This window comes from Labeo rohita, chromosome 23, assembly GCF_022985175.1.
Source record: "Labeo rohita strain BAU-BD-2019 chromosome 23, IGBB_LRoh.1.0, whole genome shotgun sequence".
NCBI classification, from domain to species: domain Eukaryota; kingdom Metazoa; phylum Chordata; class Actinopteri; order Cypriniformes; family Cyprinidae; genus Labeo; species Labeo rohita.
The window spans coordinates 10,890,642-10,909,693 of NC_066891.1; the positions used below are offsets into that span (position 1 = coordinate 10,890,642).

Here is a 19,052-nt window from a genome sequence, read left to right on the forward strand (position 1 = left end):
TAGGGAAACGTTTTTGCTTAGACATCAAATGTTGACCGGACACAGTATTGTACAAAAGTAAACAAAATGTGTCTTAATGATCTTAAAACATTGAACCTTATAAAAATTACTAAGGACAATAAACCACCAGAGCTGAGTAGATTACGTACAAATTGTAATCAGTTACTGATTAAAATTTTTTTTACAGTGTACATGACAAATTATCCATTACATTACACATTTCAGGACTACTTTTTGACTACTTTTGACCTAACCTGTTTATCACATTGATTTAAATAGGTTAATCTTACACCATATCGATATAAGAATACATAGAGTAAGAAAATGCACTACCGTTCAAAAGTTTGGGGTCAGTACATTTTTATTGTTTCTTTTTTTTTTTTTTTTTTTTTAAGAAATTAATACTTTTATTCACCAAGGATGTATTAAGTTAATAATTAAAAGTTTATTAAAAGTTAATAATAAATAATTTACATTGTTATAAAATATTTATATTTTGAATAAACACTGTACTTTTTAAACTTGTTATTCATGAAAGAATCCTGAAAAAAAAAAAATCACAGGTTCCAAAAAATATTTGGCAGCACAACTGTTGATATTATCCAACACTGATCATTCTAATAATAAATCCGCATATTAGAATGATTTCTGAAGGATCATGTGACACTTAAGACTGGAGTAACAGCTGATAAAAATTCAGCTTTTCATCACAGGAATAAATTCTATTTTAAAGTATGTTAAAATAAAAAACATTATTTTATATTGTAAAAACATTTTGCAATATTACTGTTTTTTTTCTATATTTTTAATCAAATAAATGCAGCCTTGATGAGCATAAGAGACTTCTTTAAAGACTATTACAAGTCTTACTGACCCCAAACTTTTGAACGGTAGTGTATATTCCATCCGTTGTAATTAACGGCATAAAGTGGAGTAAACATTAGGCCTACATTACATCAAGGTTTTCCAAACTGGGGTTTGTGAGTTTACTGAAAAGCTAATCATTAATTAAATCATAAAATGTAAAATTTAAATAAATGATTTAAAAATAACATTAAGTCGAAATAAAATACTTGCTAAAAATGAATTATTTTATGCATGTCCTATGCATGTCATGTGACCATTAACCAATGTCAGAGAACCCCGAATATGCAAATGTGATTATTAAATATTTATTTTAAAATCTCTGGGATACTTAAAATAAATCAGTTAGGTGAAAGGGGGTCAGATGACAAAAAGTTTAGCAATACCTGCATTACATGTTAAAAAGTAATGATGTCAAGTGCATTTTATTGTGTTTGAAAGACGTCGTTTTCCAAAGACATTATAATAGATAATTAAATAACCTACTGAGTAATAATTTAGATAAACATTGTGTTCATCAGCAGTTAATGCAATGTTGAAACACCTGAAATTATTTTTTTGTAAATCCAGTGGTCAAATGCTGTGTCGCCACCTGACCAGTGACAGTGGTCTTGGTGTGAAGTGGTAGGCTATTTTAAAAAGGAATATTAACATTTAAATGATGAAAAAGAGGAATTAGGGAGAATCAATAAATTATGAATAATTTCCTGCCATTGAGTGAATAATATGTAATCATGTAATCAATAAAGAAGTAACTGTAGTCTGATTACGAGTATTTTAAAATGTAATTTAACCTAATTACAAATACTTAATATTTGGAATCTGATTACATAATTCAGATAACATGTAATCAATTATTACCCAGCTCTGAGGACCACCAACATGCAAATTTATTGACATGACACTGGATTGCATTTTATTTTATATTTTATTTAGATATTATTATTTTGTCATTTGCTTTTAGAATTTTAAATATTTAAAATCACAGGACCTTTTTATTTTTTGCAATATTATGTGACCCTGGACCAAAACCAGTCGTAAGCAGCACGGTTATATTTGTAACAATTGCCAGTAATACATTGTATGGGTCAGAATTACCGATTTTTCTTTTATGCCAAAAATCATTAGCATATTAAGTAAAGATCATTTCCACGAACATATATCTCAACTTCATTTTTGATTAGTAATATGCATTGCTAAGAACTTAATTTGGACAACTTTAAAGGTTCTCAATATTTTATTTTAATTTATTTTTTTTTTTGCACCCTCAGATTCCAGATTTTCAAATAGTTGTATCTTGGCCAAATATTGTCCTATCCTAACAAACCATACATCAATGTAAAGCTTATTTATGATGTATAAATTTGACCCTTATGACTGGTTTTGTAGTCCAGGGTCACATATTTAGTATTTATTTGGTAATTTGCATGTTTGTTACTGTGAAGACATACAAAAATATATTTTAAATCCAAAATATTTTAAATCAAAGTTTTATTATTTGGATTTTATTTATTATTGGATATTTATTTGATCGTTTTCATGAAGCATTTTTTTAAGTGTAATAATATTTTCATAATCTAATCTATCTCTCTATCAGTAATACCAACCTGACTCAAAAATATATTTTTTGAACTCTTTCTGACGGATTTTTGTTCCTTTTTATAGTACAAACGCCTGACCCCTGTCTGTCAATGTAATATCAGCCGTGCTCAACAAGTGGCGACTGACAGGGGCGCGCACGTTGCCATGGCGAAGCGTCACTATGACACCGGTAGCAGAAGGCGAGGCGTGGATTCAGAGATTTCAACTCCTTCAGTAAAGCACATATTCCTCTTCAAAAGCTACAATCTCCGCCGTAATCGACTTCAGCTGACGCTTGATTAAAGGACAGACGACCAAACAACCGCATTCGCCCTCTCTTTACCGTATCGGATAACGTTTTGCTAATCGTTTGGCGTCGTCTCTACAGTAGAGTGTTGTGTGTTGTCCTAGTTGCACGATATAATCCCAGCTAGCTCGTCATGTAGCAGGCTAGCGAGTTTGCGAACCGTTAATCGAGACACATTATGAAGAAACTGACTAGATAGATATGGATACTTAGAAGGGCAAGAAACTGGTAAGTACTTTTAAGACGATATACGTACATAATATACGCTCAGCGTTTGCTATTGTTTTTGTCACTCGGAAAACACAAAGTAAGAACTAACTTAGGTAGTAAACAAGCAACACTAGAAGCTTCTTCAGTGATACGAAGATATGTACACGTATTAAGATGCAGCCTTGTATTGTTTTGTTTTGTTTAAATGAAGACACGTTGACTGCTTTTAGTTTTTTAAGGACACCTGTAACGTTAGTTGGACTAACCTGGTATATTGTCACAAATCTCTTATGTTGTGATATTTGATAACAGTAACTATAATGTCTCCATTACTGTAAGTTTATCACTATTTTATGTTATGTATTTCTGAATTATAGCCTATATATTGCTATATGTATATATCAACCAAAGTGATTGACATGTTGTTATGGATACTAAGGCCATTCAGACTGGCCTGTCAAGTGCAGATGGTTTCAGTGTTTGATGCCAGTGTGTCATATATGTACAAAACAGTGTAATCATTGAAAGTTTTGTCATCACTGTATGTGTAAAAAAAAAAACTTTGTGTGCTATTGTATCAGTTTTGCACTAAGATTCAGAAATAATAGAAAGCAATTATTAATTAATTCAGATTGATTAGGATTGGTTTATTATTATTATTATTACTACTACTACTAGTAGTAGTATTTTTAAACAGTGCTATAACTGACTTCACCTTTGAAACCCAACTTTTCCATAATGCAGATATATTGATATTTGAGATTTTGAAGAATTGAGATTTATTGGCACCTCTTAATGGGTGTCATCATAAACATTTTACCAATAAAGAGGGAGGTGAAAGTTGAGGTAGTTGAATAGGTTTAGCATGCCATTAAGGAGTGAATGATATTATTGGCTGCTTACAAAGGGCAGACTCAATCTCCATGGTGACTGCGACCAGAGAGGATATCAGGATTCTGCAGGTTCAGGGACAGAAAGAGAGGGTAGCCTTACAAGTAGCCTTACAAGCGGGTCATAAATCTTGCTTATTTTATGACAATACAACTGATCTGCTGTAACTCATTTTTGTCTTTTATCCAGCTCTGTTGTTTTTGGTGACACTTGGTCGTTTCTTATTAGTACTTATGATCTTTGTCAACTATTATGCTTCACAAACAATATATGCACTTATTTGATAAGGCAGAGTCTAGTTAGAACAATATAAGTTTAATATGCATTAATCTAAATGGCGTAGTGTTTGACATTTGCCTGAATAATAGTAATGTATATAATTTTATGGCTGAATAGCCTATTTTATATCTGTTAGTGGCTGGACGCTGTATCCCCAGCCATGTTGCTAGATGAGAATTAATAACATGTCAGTGTTGTTAATGAGCAACAAACATAACAGTGGCTTGATGCAGTCTTGATGAAGACTCTCAGACAGCTTGAGTGTTCAGTGTCTGGTTTTATGTCACGATTCGCTGAAGGCTCACGCACAATCTAATTTGCAAACATACCGTGCCATAGCAATCATACCTTTTCTGATTTGTGAGTTTAGACGTGTGTGCTGCTTATTAATTGTGAGTGAAGCACATATTCAGACTCAGTCTTGATCATTGTGAATTTTATTGCAGGGAGAGACATGGACTTGCATGAGGATAATCTGGAATCAGAGCACAGCCGATTGTCTCACCATAGTGACGGGAAGATCTCGGAATCTCCTTTTCGATCTAGGAAACAGGAGAAATACCGGAAAAACACAGAAAGCTCTGCTGGGGATCATGCACGAACCAGAACTCGAGAGCCGGCTGGAGATCCAGACCGTGATCGGTGTTCGGATGGAGAGCGTAGCAGTGCCTCTTTCTACTCGGATGATTATGAAAATGTCTCGCACTCGGATCGGTCTCTCTCGCCGTCAGCCTCTCTGTCTCCACGAAGAGGGAGGTCTAGGAGAGTGTCCAGCAGCCCCTTGCATCGAGCAGGTATGCACACACAGTATAAGCAAGTCTGAAATTGCATTGAAAATCTAGGGAGAAAAATCGAATTCAAATCTATAGACACTTAAGGAGTTTATGTAACTTGAGCACTGTACCATATTTATGTAAAATCTGTTTATCACAAATTCATTTGAAATTCAGAAGGTCAAATCATTTGTGTACACCTTCTGAAGCACATGAAATTATTCAGATTTCTCCTCTTATCCACTAATTACAGGTGTAACATAATTAACATGATGATTAAGGCCATCAGCAATTGAATCCTGTGGTGACTGTTCATGGCCATTTTTTGTGGCCAATCATGAGACAATTCTTGAGGCACTTTAATTACTGTGATTCAGCCTAGGATCATTGTGATTTTTCTCACTCATATGTGCAGTCATATAAATGAACCTTTGTGGATAAATCTTACAAAACCTGTGAAGGACATGGCCAGGTTATATTTCACTTCAAAAACTAACAGAAATAAAAAAATAAATTTTGCTTAAACAATATGAAGCCAGTTTTAAGGACCTAGATTTTTGAACTATAACAGTGTTTTCATTACAGTTAAGCACATTCCCAGAAAAATTCTGATGCCATAATGCCAAAAAAAAAAAAAAAAAAAAAAAAAAAAAAATCTGGAAAAAGAACAGATTAAAAAAAATAATAAAATTATAAAATATTAATGTAATTGGCAAATAATTAAATTTAAATGTGGATGTGTTTAATTGTCATAATTTTGTCATGATGAAACACATTCTAATGATCTTAAAAATAGGTTTCAGTTTTTTCATGCAAAGTGTAATTTTATTATTAATTTTTTTTAATTGTATTAATTTTATGAAGTAAAATATAATCTGGATATTAACATTTAAATAGACTGAAGCACCTTTTAGAGACTAACTGTTGTGTTCTGCAGTACCAATAATGACCAGCAGATTGCACAAGAGACATTAGCATCAAGTGTCATGTGAATGGAAAACTACTTGTTTTATACAAAAAAAAGAAAAAGAAAATAAATTAATACTTTTATTCAGCGAGGTTGCATTAAATTGATCAAAAGTTAAATAAAGACTTTAACATTGTTATAAAAAACATCTGTTTCCAAGAAATGTTCTTTTGAAATTTCTATTGATCAAACAATCCTGAAAAAAATGTAATGCTTGTGATTCCACAAAATATTAAGCAGCACAACCAATTTCAACATTGATAATAATAGAGGAATAACAAAGGATCATGTGACACTGAAAACTAGCTAGGGCTAGGTGATATGGCCAAAAAAAAATCAGTTGCTGACGATAATTATCACAATACATGTCAATTTTTATGTCTTTCAAGTTTAAAGGCAGATTTTTGCTATAATGAACATGACAAACATTTCATGTTTTTTAAATTCTTTACACTTTTTCCAGTCATTTTTTCTTAACAAAATAAATATCTTAATAGAAAAAAATAATATCTTAGTTCAATCAGGAAACAGATTTGTGTTGTTGTGATAATATTAATAATAATATATATAAAAACTTGTCTCTTAGAAATACACATTTGGTAGTAGCTTGAGTTACGATGCAGATGTAGAAATATCTGTAAAAATTGTAGCAACCTCATTTTTTATAAGGTGAAATTTACTGTAATTATTCTGACTGTTTTTTTGTTTTTGTTTTTTAGTCAACCATTGCTCTTCTGTAGTAGCATTCAAGTAGATAATAATAACAGTTAAAACCACAAATATAGCACCTCAATACCATGGTAAAAATGTAATATGGTTTCTAGGTATTTGTATGAAAAACGGTAGCCTAAATACATTTAGTATAAATGCATAAAGGCTATAGCTTAATCACAAACAAATACTTTAATTATATTCCATTACTCTTCCGTCAATACATTTAATACATGTCTACATTAATAATATGATAAAATTTGACACAAATGTACCCACATTTTTGACACAATACCACTGAGCAGGTAGTGCTACTATAGTAAATCTATTGTATTGTTGTATTGTAGTGTATTGTAGTGTTTCTCCTGTTTGTCAGCACTGTTTCATCTGGCATTAAATCGAGTCATTTGTGTTCTTCACTGAATTGAAGCACTTCACACTGAATCTCACAGCGCTGTTTAGTGACTGAGACTCATCAGCAAGTGAACGTATCTGCTCTAGTAAATTCGTGTCACCGTTCGAACTTTTGATTAGAGCGCTTTTGATTAGCGCTCTTTTGTTCTGCCTTTGCCGCGTAAACATTATATCGAACATTTATTGAACTCTTGTTATCGTTTATCGAGGAAATTTATATCATGTGATAATTATTGTTTTATCACCCAGTCCTAATTTCAGCTTTGCCATCACAAAAATAAATGACACACACATTTAAAAATGCTAATGTTTTAATGCTCATCAAGGCTGCACTTATTTTATTAAAAATCCAGAAAAAACAGTAATATTGTGAAATATTATTTCAATGTAAAATAGCTGTGTTCTGTCTGAATATATTTTAAAATGTAATTTATTCCTGTAATGCAAAGCAGAATTTGCAGCATCATTACTCCAGTCTCCAGTGTCACATGATTCATTTATTCACATGCTTTTATTTAATTACTTATGTGTTACTTACATAATTACTTATGTTGGTTGTTTTTTTCAGGTGTGCGTAAAGGTGTGTCACGCCGTCTCCAGCCCAACTTCCATCATCCTCAACAGCGGTCAGGCGGCATCCGGTCCCAAACTTTGAGTAAAGATGCTCCATCCAAAGAAGTGGACCCAGTCACCAAACGCATGCTGTCTGCCCGCCTGCTAAAGATCAATGAGTTAAAGAACGCATTGTCTGAACTGAGGCTGCATGCAGACGAGTTGCAGCGTGAGAACCGTTTACTGCGACAGATGCAGCTGCGGCAAGAGAAAGCTCTGCATCGCTACAATGACACAGAAAGCGAGATCTCGCAGCTGTTGTCTCGTCACAACAATGAGACTCATGTACTGCGAGAGAGGCTAAGACGCAGTCAAGAGAACCAGCGCACAGCTGAGCGCAGCCTCAGGGATACAGATGCCCAGCTACAGCGCTGTCGCAGCCAGCTGCAGAAACTGCAGCAACTCGCAGATGACCAGAATCTTGGAGAGAGGGAGGAACTCTCACGAAAGCTAACATACACTCAAGGCAAATTGCAAGAAAGTGAACGCAGAGTGAAGGTTAAAATTTTTTTACAATCAAGCACACAGTGTCTTTGCATGTTGCATCTTTATATGTTTACTCTTTCTTTTACATTGTTGAAAACTGAAGGATAAATGTGTTTGAGCCGATAAAATGCATCCAGCTGTTTCCAGAGGAAATTAACTTACTTTTAAGAGCTATGGTTGATCATAATGACTTCATCCTTCATCATGCTGTCAATATGTGTTTGTCTTTTTTTATGACTCTGTGTGTAATGTATCATCAGGAATTAGAGAAGAACATGGAGCTGAGTAGCGGGAGCTTTCAGAGGCAGCTAGCTAATGAGAGGAGGAGAACTCACGATTCACAACAGGACGTTAAAGCACTACAGGAGGAAGTGGAGAGACTTTGTACTAAACTAAAGGTACCAAATACTGTGCATAAACCACCCACAAACCAGTTAGATGTTGATTCATTTAATCACAAACCCATCATGCCATGTACATTTTTCACATCTTATATCAGGAGAAAGAAAAGGAGCTGGATGCTCGGAACATCTACGCTAACAGGATGGTAAAAGCTTCTTCCAGAAAAGAAGTGGAGAATGGCAGCAAGCGAAAAGGTAGATCAGCATTTGTTGACAGGCTCATATAAGTCCCATTACACAGCTGTGCTGTGCACCTTCCTCCCAGGGCTTGTTGTACACACTTAAACATTCAGTACATAATTATTATTAGCAGACAGGTAATGATTCCACAACAAACATCTTCCTATGGTGATTATATTCCTGTGAGATTCACTAGTGACTCTAGCTTTAATTACAGTGGTTTTATGGATTAGATATGGGCCATTGTACAGAATTGGTGCAGACTGCTGTCCCACAACCAAAAAACACATTTAAAAACCATTTCAGTATTCAAATCTTAGATGTTTCCTAAGATCCTTATCTATTGAAACCCACAATAATATTTAAAATTTCAGTAAGATTAATAAAATCATAATTTAGTGAGGTGAGTATTTTCAATTGAGTATTTTCCATTGTTGTTTTTAAAAGTATCTTTTTGATGCTTTTAAAAAGTGAAGTTCAAAAAAATATATATTTTAGATTTTCTTTGTAAATTATGAAAAAAAAAAAAAAATGTAAGCAAAAATGTGTCCTGCATTTTTGTGTCATTCACCTTTTTTCTGCAAGTAAGCAAACTTTTTTGGGAGTTATTCCATAACATTTAGTTTTTATGTTCACTGTTCACAACTGTGCTAGCTAACCATTTGCTAATTAGCATTTTTGAGCTAGGTTCAAAAGTATCTAAAATTGTCACTACCAATAGTGGTGTTTAAATAGTGGTATCTGTGGTTTTTTTTTGGTGTTATCCAATAAAATTGTTACTATCTCACTACATCACTACAGTCGTGACTGAAACATGTCATTGTCACAAACAGGAACACATAATGCTTTATTTGTTTACAATTATGCAACTTTTTTGTATTCTAGTATGTTTTCGTTGTGTTTTAGTATGCAAGTAATAATTCTGTAATGTCATGTGGTCGCTACCAAAGCATTACTGTCACTACTGAAAATGTGCAGTCACTACCAAAACATGGGATGTTTTGTCAAAAACAAGTATACTCAAGTATCAACTAAGATGTTATGATAGTGTTTGGTTCAATGTATGTTCAAACTAATGAATCCTTGACTTTGAAATCAGTATGATCAACCTTTTGCCTTTTACAAAGAAAAATTGGATTCAAAATACAACAAATCTCAAAAATTACACTTGAAATATTGTTAAAAATGTAATTGTTATTGATTTGGCTCTGAAAACTTTTTAATAAAATAACAAAAAAATATATTTACAATGTGGATGTAAGCAAAATTTTAATAGATCAATATAACCCTTCTGATTAACTTATTATGACTGTGTTTAGATAGTGACAAGTTTGGAAAGAGGACAAATATTCCAAAACTTTCTGAAAATACAATCTGAGAATTAACTGCACAATCACTAGATATGTGTACCTTGGATATTATACTATTTGCATACATACATTTTATATATATATATATAAACATATATATATATATATATATATATATATATATATATATATTTATTTATTTTTTTTATTTTTTTTTTTTGGAAAAAGACATTTTTTTTCAAGACATTTCCAACTCTGACTCTGGACCAATTCTGTAGAATGGCCCATATATCACTTTCGCATTCACACAACAACTAGTGTGTTTAAAGAGATATTGTAGAGGCTCAAGAGTACAGTATTACATTACCAATGTATATCTGAGTGCCTGTAACCTATGCATCTTGTCACATGTTTATGTTTGTATGTGTGTTGAAGTTTCCAATACAACCAGCAATAAGGCAGTACAGACAGAGGACAGGACATCCTCACTGGACTTCCCATCGCCGCCTCCAGGTCTTACCAACGAACTCCCACCTGACGACCAGACTGATGATTACCTCTCTCTGAAGGCACTTACAGTTTGCTTAATAAAGATCTTATAAATTTTGGAACAACTTTGTCATTAAAAGATGTTGTGATGCTTTAAAATGCTGCCTCTCTAGGTTTTGGAACAGAGCACATAAAGTCTGCATATTGAGCTAGAAACCTTAGCACACCATAAAATGTCTCTCAAATTTTATTCCTTATGAGGAAAGAATATTTGCGTTTCGTCTTCTTTCATTCGATACTGTTATATTTGCAGTTATTCTTTTGTTGATAGATTGATTTAGCTCATTAGAGCTTAATTTACACCCTTCCTGTCTCTGTCTTTCCCATTCTGTTTTATCACATATCGATCCTTTTAGTCAGCTCACATACCCGTGAGTTTCCTTGTTAATTAAACTCTGAGTAATTTTTAATTATTGACTTTCAGGTTCAAAAGCCTACAGTGAATCACAGGGTAAAAAAGGTTGGCCTTGAATGTCTGTTCTTCTGTATCCCAGCATGCAGCACGCAATAGAATAGACTGTAGTACATATTCTGGCTTTCAAAAGCAAATCTTGATATCTTTAATTCAGCATTGCATTGCTGCATGAAATGCTAACCTCTTAACCTTTTCCAAATAGTCTCGACAGAAGAGCACTAGTAACCTGGCTCATTGGTTTTACCTCATGTGTTCATGATGCTGAATGGTAATTCTAAATTAAGAATGATCCCAGGTCAGGTTTAAGAGCTGTTCTGGGAGACATGTTTATTTTGTCTGCGGCAGAGATATTTTACACAAGAATAAAGGTCTAGTTCTTTCAAAAATGAAAATTCTATCATCATTTACTCACCTTCAAATAATTTAAGACTCAAGATTTTCTTTCTTCTGTGGAACACAAAAAGGAGAAGTTTATGGTGTTATTTTCCCATATAAATTCAGTAGTGATCAAGGCTCCAAAAAAGACAAAAAAGTGTCACCATAAAGCATCAATATAGGGATGGTTTACCCAAAAATTAAAATTTTGTGATTTACTCGCCTTCATGTCGTTCCAAACCAGTAAGACCTTTGTTTATCTTTGGAACACACATTAGAATATTGTCACTTTCGTGAATGTGTGTCAAAGACTGACACGAAAGAGAAGAAATTGTTGAATGCCGTTGAAGTCGTTATTTTTGGTTTCTTTGCACACAAAAAGTATTCTCGTAACTTAATCAAATTAAGGTTGAACCACAGATGTCACATGGACTATTTTAAAGGAGACGTTCACTTCCAGAACAAAAATTTACAGATAATTTACTCACCCCCTTGTCATCCAAGATGTTTGTGTCTTTCTCTCTTCAGTTGTAAAGAAATTATGCTTTTTTCTCTCCGTGTAGTGGAGTTCTATGGTGCCCCTGAGTTTGAACTTCCAAAATGCAGTTTAAATGCAGCTTCAAAGGACTCTAAACAATCCCAGCCCAGGAAGAAGGATCTTATCTTGCAAAACGATTAGTTATTTTCTAAAAAAAATTATAATTTATACACTTTTTAACCTCAAATGCTCGTCTTGTCTAGCTCTGCTTTAACTATGTGTATTCCGGTTCATGACAGTTAGGGTAGGTCGAAAAACTCCCATCTCATTTTCTTCTCCAGCTTCAAAATCATTCTACATCACTGTTTTATCTTTTTTGTAAAGGGTGTTTTGCATGTTCACTTTGTAAACACTGGGTCGGTACTTCTGCAGCGATGTAGGATGATTTTGAAGCTGGAGGAGAAAATGAGATGGGAGTTTTTTGGCATACCCTAACTGTCTTGAACTGGAATACACAGAGTTCACGCAGAGCTAGACAAGACAAGCATTTGAGGTTAAAAAGTATATAAATTGTCAATTCTCTTAGAAAATAACCTTAGAAAATAATCTTAATTTGTGTTCTGAAGATTAGCGAAGGTCTTAAGAGTTTGGAACAACATGAGGGTGAGTAATTAATGACAGAATTTTCATTTTTGGGTGAACTTCCCCTTTGAAGTACAAAATATTCTCTGCGACAGCTGATGTGTATTCAAACATGTGGCATTAGATTTGATGTCAGTTATGTCAGATGTCATTCGTTTTTGTACATCTTTTAACTGATTGCGAACTGCCAAATCGAAACATCATGAGGATGAGAAAATGCTGACAATTTTCATTTTTGTGCAGACTGTCCCTTTCAATGCATAAATAACATTTCATTGAGCAAACTTGTGTTTTACTTTATTCTAGTGCTTTGTTTGTCATTCATTTTCTTCTATAATATATCAGCAGGATCAGCAAGGCAGGGAGCAGAGGCCTAGAGAAGCAAAAGAATGGAAGATTCAAGAGTTCTGGAAAGAAAGGGAGAAAGAAAGAGACATGGAATCTGAAATGGAACCGACAAGGGAGAAGGAGAGAGAAAAAGAGGCACTGCATGACAGGGAAAGAGAAGTGGAGCTGCTGAAAGTCAACGAGAGGCAAAGACTAGATCAACGGCACAGCTCAAATGAGAAGAACTCAAAGGGAAACAGAGGTAGGAAAGTAACTGGTCATAAATTCCATGCTGTCTCAGTTAAACACAAATATAGTTAATATAATACAGCTTAAAGAAGAAGCTCAAGTAACTGAAGTTTTCAGTCATGAGTAGATGTAAAGGATGGATGTTTGTCAAATATTTAATGTTCACTAGTTCAGAAGTTTCTTGTTCTCACCAAGGCTGCATATATTTTATTGAAGACAATAAAAACGGTAATATTGTCAAAAATTAATTTATTATTTAAATAATTTTTTTCTATTTTAGAACATTTTAAAATGTATTTTATTCATAATTGTAAAGCTGAATTTTCAGCAGCCATTACTCAAGTCTTCAGTGTCACATGATTCTTCAGAAATCATTCTAATATGTTAATTTGTTGCTCAAGAAACATTTCTTAATATTATTAATGTTGAAAACAGTTGTGCTGCATCACATTTTTGTAAAAACAGCAATAGATTTTTCCAGGATTCTTTGAATAGAAACAGCAAAAGATAAAGTAATAAAAAATATTGTATTTGTAACAATGTAGAAGTTTTTGATCAGTTGAATGCATCCTTGCTGAATAAAAATATTAATTTCATGCATTAAAAATATTGCAATGAATGTTTGTATCTGCAGTGATTCTGTTTTTTTATTTAATAGGCCTGGACAGAGAGGAAGAAGACTGGAGGATTGGCCTTTCTAGATCTCAAAGGGAGGAAGAGAGCAGGAAGCAGCGTGAACTGGAAGAGGAACAACTTAAAGCGAGAAATCTGGAAATCCAGGCCGCCAATCAAGAGCATGCAGAAGAGGAACGTCAGCGCAAAGAGCAGCTACTCGCTAAGATGCGCGAGATCGACATGCAGACTCAAGGTCAGGATTCTGACTTCTTTTCCGACGACACAGGAAGTGTCCGTTCTCCTCCACGGTTGTCCGAGCAACGGAACCACAACGGTATTTTCAAATTCACCGAACCAGAAGACAACACAAACACATTTGTGAGTGGGAGAAGAGCGGGTGGTCTCCGAGCGCACGGACCGAGTGAGAACCTTGACCTTGCTTTTGGCAGCTACGCCCCTTCTTTTGGTAAATCTGCCCCCCGTGCTGGTTTGGGTGCACGCAATGCAAATCAGCCACCTCGAGAACTGGATGAAGGGCTGGAACTGGGTGGCTTGGTCAAAGAAAGGAAGTCCAACCTCATGCAGCAGCTTTTTGGGGCCTCTGCCACACCACCTCCTACAGATTCATCTAGTAGGATGGAGATCCCAAGCCCCCCACTAACAAGCCAGTTCCCATCAGGACCAGTGGGTGGACGCAGGAGGGACACAGACACACCAAATGGACTAAACATCAGTTCTCTCTCCAACAATAGGAGCACTCTGCATGTCTCAGAGAGCCGACCCGCAGTCAGGGCCATTACGTCATTTGACGATGACATAGAAGAAGTCACACTCTGAATAGGGTGCTTTTATAGCCAATGCGAAAGAATCCAGAAACGGCTGATATTTTTGTTTTGAGCTCCGTTATGAAGTAATCGCTGATTAAACAATGCTTAGTCTGCTAATATGCCTCTTTTTTGCAAAGGGTCCAACACTCGCTGCATGCTAAAGCCCAAGTATACTTCACTTTTTACGCAGCGTACAGTGTGCGAGGCAAATTTCATGATCAGAATACTTTGTATGCGCAAGTCGCACATGCACATAGTTATTTTGCAGTAATCAGTTGTTCCACAGGGTGGCAACACTGTCCTGGGTCATTGTTTCACAGTAGAAAACAAAACTAAAGTGACGGAACAACAACAGCAAAATAGCAGAGACTGCAACAACAGACGCTCAAATTGACAAGCGCTTGTGAGCAAGAGGGTATGGGACAGTTCAGCTATGCTTTAAAGGAGTAGTTCACTTCCAGAACAAAAATGTATAGATAATGTTCTTACCCCCTTGTCATCCAGTATGTTCATGTCTTTCTTCAGTTGTAATGAAATTGTCGTTTTTTTTAGGACAACACACATCTATAGTGGACATCTATAGTGCCCCTGAGTCTGAACTTCCAAAATGCAGTTTAAATGCAGCTTCAAAGTGCTCTAAATGATCCCAGTTGAGGAAGAAGGGTCTTATCTAGCAAAACGATCGTTTTTTTTTTATTACAATTTACATACTTTTTAACCTCAAACGCTCAACTTGTCTTGCTCTGCGTGAACTGTTTTTTCCGGTTTAAGGCAGTTTTTCGACCTATCCTAACTGTCTTGAACCGGAAAAAACACTGTTCACGCAGACATAAAGACCAGTGTTTGAGGTTAAAAAGTATATAAATTTTAATTTATGTTTAGAAAATAACCAACCGTTTCACTAGATAAGACCCTTATTCCTCGGCTGGGATTGTTTTCACCCCTTCGAAGCTGCACTGAAACTGCATTTTGGAAGTTCAAACTCAAGGGAACCATAGAAGTCCATTATATGAAGAGGGCTCTTGAAATGTTTTCCTCAAAAAACAGAATTTCTTTCCGACTGAAGAAAGAAAGTCATGAACATCTTGGATGACAAGCGTACGCATACAAAAATTTGAAGTATACTTTGTGCTTAAGAGCCATAAAAGCAGAGAAGGGAGTGGAAAGTTCTGTGGATGAGCTACTGACACCCTCATGTTGTTCCAAACCCTTAAGACCTTCGTTCATCTTCAGAACACAAATTAAGGTATTTTTTTATGAAATCTAAGAGCTTTCTGACCCTGCATAGACAGTAACGCAACTGACATGTTCATGGCCCAGAAAGGTAGTAAGGACATTGTTAAAATAGTCCATGTGACATCAGTTGTTCAACCTTAATTTCATAAAGCTACGAGAATACTTTTTGTGCACAAAGAAAACGAAAATAACGACTTTATTCAACAATTTCTTCTCTTTTCTGTCAGTCTTCAAGAAACTGTGCATTCAAGAAACTGCCATGACATATGACGGAAGACGTTTGTTTGTTTGTTTTCTATGCGCACAAAAAGTATTCTCGTAGTTTCATAAAATTAAGGTTAAACCAGTGATGTCACATGGACTATGTTAACAACGTCCTTACTTCCTTTCTGGGCCTTGAATTTTTGAGTCAGAAAGCGCTTGGATTTCATCAAAAATATCTTAATATCTTACAGGTTTGGAACAACAGGAGGGTGAATAATTATGACAGAATTTTAATTTTTGGCTAAACTATCCCTTTAATAAATCACATTCCATGATGCATTTAAATACTCCCCTTCTATAAATTTTGCATTTTATAGGGAAATTCCTACAAATGCATATACTTTAGTAAATCCTAAATGTGTTTTTTTTTTTTTTTTAATGCCGAAAAAGGGTTTGCGCTGGCGCAAGCTGTTAGCAGACCTGTTGGCCAATAACTTTTAAGGAACCACAATCTAATGGATATTTTAAGTCAAACTGTAAGAATGATAATCTGTAGCCTGCAGATGTAATAGATAAGAGTGATTCAAATCAAGAGTGTACGACCCGTCAAATAGGTAAAACATCCGTTGTGACTAGCACATCCTCCAAGCAGCTTATACCTCAGTGGAAAATTATGAAGTTTCTCAAGGATGCTAACAGGGTTTTAGGTACTTATTTTTTTAACTTGTGGAACATGTCTCATTCTAAACCACCAAAACAAAAATATGATCAGCAAGTCACTATGTGTTAGATTTTTGACCAAAAAAAAAAAAGAAAGAAAAATCAGGTATTTTGTTTAATAAGTAGTATTTAAGGACTACAAATCTTTACATTGCTCCCTTGATAGGTATGGGAGTCTACATCATTTTCGCTGAGAAACTCTTGCACACCATGTGGAAAGAAGTTATAGTTAATGTATTTGGATTTTCTTACCATTTTACAACAACATGATAATTAGAGTTAGACGGTGTGCTTTAGCTGATGGTTTTGTGTAAGATACATTTTATGGGTTTGTCTGAAAGCAAGAGCTCTGCACTTTCAGTACTGATATGAGTGTGACAGAGCTTTGCCCCCTCAGAGGGCCACGCTGTGGCTTGGCTGACTCAGGTCTGGGCTGCATCTTCTCTGAACCAGTCCTCCCACACAGCACTTTTAGTCTCTCTCCCTTTCTGTCATCTTAGATAAATTGTAATGTTAATTATGTGACAAAGGAGAGAGTCTGGTTCATAAGATACAGTCACGTTTGTAGTTCATGGATTAACTAATGAGCCAAATACTCATATTATCTACACAGGACGCCCAAAAGTATGCACAGTTACAAAAGTGAGAATTTCTTTGCATTAGATAGCAAATGACATTTTATCAAACTTAACAAACTGGTCCCAACTGAGGTCATTCTGTTGTATTATTTAAACTTTTAAAGCTTCTATTTCTAAAATGTTTTACTTGTGCTGATGAATGTCATTGGTTTGACATTTTATTATTTAATACAGTGATTCTATGTGTGGTACAAGTGTACAAATATTTTTGGGGGCCGCTGTATATATTTTTGTTTATGTGCACAATATGAACCTTTTTACTTTAACCATTTATTACCAGAAAACTCTTAATGAATTCTCAGCTGATACAGTGAGTTTGTTTGCTTAATGAGTGTTCATTTTTATAAATGTGGGATATCTGTGAGTTTTCGTCAAGTGGTTGTGTTTTTTTTTTTTTTTTTTTTTTTTTTTTTTTGTTTTAGGGTAATTAGAAGATATGTGCTACTCTATGTAAACCAAAGTAATTTGGTATTTACTTATAAAGCATTTCAGGGTTCAATTCAATCCAAAATACTGAAAAAATCTGTTGTTAAATACTAAAAACAATGTGGCTGAAGTTGCTTATTGTGACTTTTTAACAAGGGGTGTCACAATTTATACATGGACTACATATGAAAGCACACAAATCAAATACTTAACTGTTATAATTTCAGAATTTTTATGTCATATCCAGCATTTCTCAACTTTTTAAAAGACCAAAATCTGGCACTGATCTAAAATAGTGAGTTGTATTGTCCTGTCCAAATTGATTGAGATCTGTGAATTAACATTTTAATCTCTGCTTTTAATGCTGATCCATCAATCACTTTTCCAAAGCACTGCAACATGTTACTCTAGCACTGAAATGGTTCATTGTGAAAGCAAATTCTATTATTTTATGCCATTACAATGGCTTGAGGTTTATTTTGTGTGTGTGTTTTGTTTATCTGACTTTGTATTGCATGGTAGAATTTGAAATGGTGATTCCCCCCATGATCATTCAAATACAGTTTTTATGTTTTAAGTGTGTTTGTTACATCTTTCCACAAGCTTTTAAAAGAGAGATGTCATCCACATCATACCCACTGGAATATGCATAACCATTAGTCAGCACATGACATTGTGTGTGTGTGTGTGTGTGTATATATAGTGATCTCCAGAATCAGATCCATAGGTGTGTTTGCTATGTGAACATGCTCTGTCGTTGACAGGAAATCTCTGATTGTCTTCTCTGGGGTGGCAGCAAGCTTCCAGAGGTACATGTGTGTTGTGAAACATGGTAGAATGTTAACCATTGTCAAGTTACTATAGAATGTCATCCATTGTAAGGTTGTGGTAGAGATGTGGCCATTGTGAGATCATTGTTGAGGGGTGCTATTGTGAGCTGGTGGGCGAATGGTTCTGCGCGTTTATCCTTGAAATCACATGACTGACACGTGTGCAGCAGTTATGTGAATGATGAGTCAATTATAGATTTATAGTGAGAATCTCATGAAACCTGCCAAGGAAATGTCACATTTTTGTACAATTCACCCATGATGATGTTTGTCATATATCCGAGATTCTCAAATCAGGGCCCGTGGACCAAAGTAAACTTTAATTTAGCCTGCCATGCTAAAACACAAGAGGAGGTGGAAAAAACATGCCATTGAAGCATATATTCAATTATAGTTTGTATTTTTGTTTTAACATTACCAAAATGTAATTTTTGTTTAATTATTTAATTTTATTATAATATCATTGGATATAACGCAAAGTAGCCCTCGAACAGGATTGATTTTTGGCCCTTTGTATTATACGTTTGGGCACCTC

At 34.7% G+C, this 19,052-nt stretch overlaps 1 protein-coding gene across 4 annotated transcripts; it reads left to right on the plus strand.

The window, feature by feature from the left end:
- The first annotated feature begins 2,638 nt into the window (after window positions 1-2,638).
- lca5 (lebercilin LCA5) lies at window positions 2,639-15,057 on the plus strand. 4 transcript variants are annotated; one of them, XM_051096657.1, is made up of 9 exons: window positions 2,639-2,980; window positions 4,579-4,926; window positions 7,566-8,107; window positions 8,356-8,493; window positions 8,595-8,691; window positions 10,422-10,555; window positions 10,960-10,995; window positions 12,791-13,034; window positions 13,680-15,057. In XM_051096657.1, exons 2-9 carry the CDS (start codon window positions 4,587-4,589, stop codon window positions 14,471-14,473), a joined length of 2,325 nt encoding a protein of 774 aa, XP_050952614.1. In that variant the 5' UTR covers window positions 2,639-2,980; window positions 4,579-4,586; the 3' UTR covers window positions 14,474-15,057. The 4 variants fall into 4 exon arrangements, with proteins under 4 accessions (XP_050952614.1, XP_050952615.1, XP_050952616.1 ...); XM_051096658.1 differs by having other exon boundaries at window positions 12,794-13,034; XM_051096659.1 differs by lacking the exon at window positions 10,960-10,995.
- The last annotated feature ends 3,995 nt before the right edge of the window (window positions 15,058-19,052 follow it).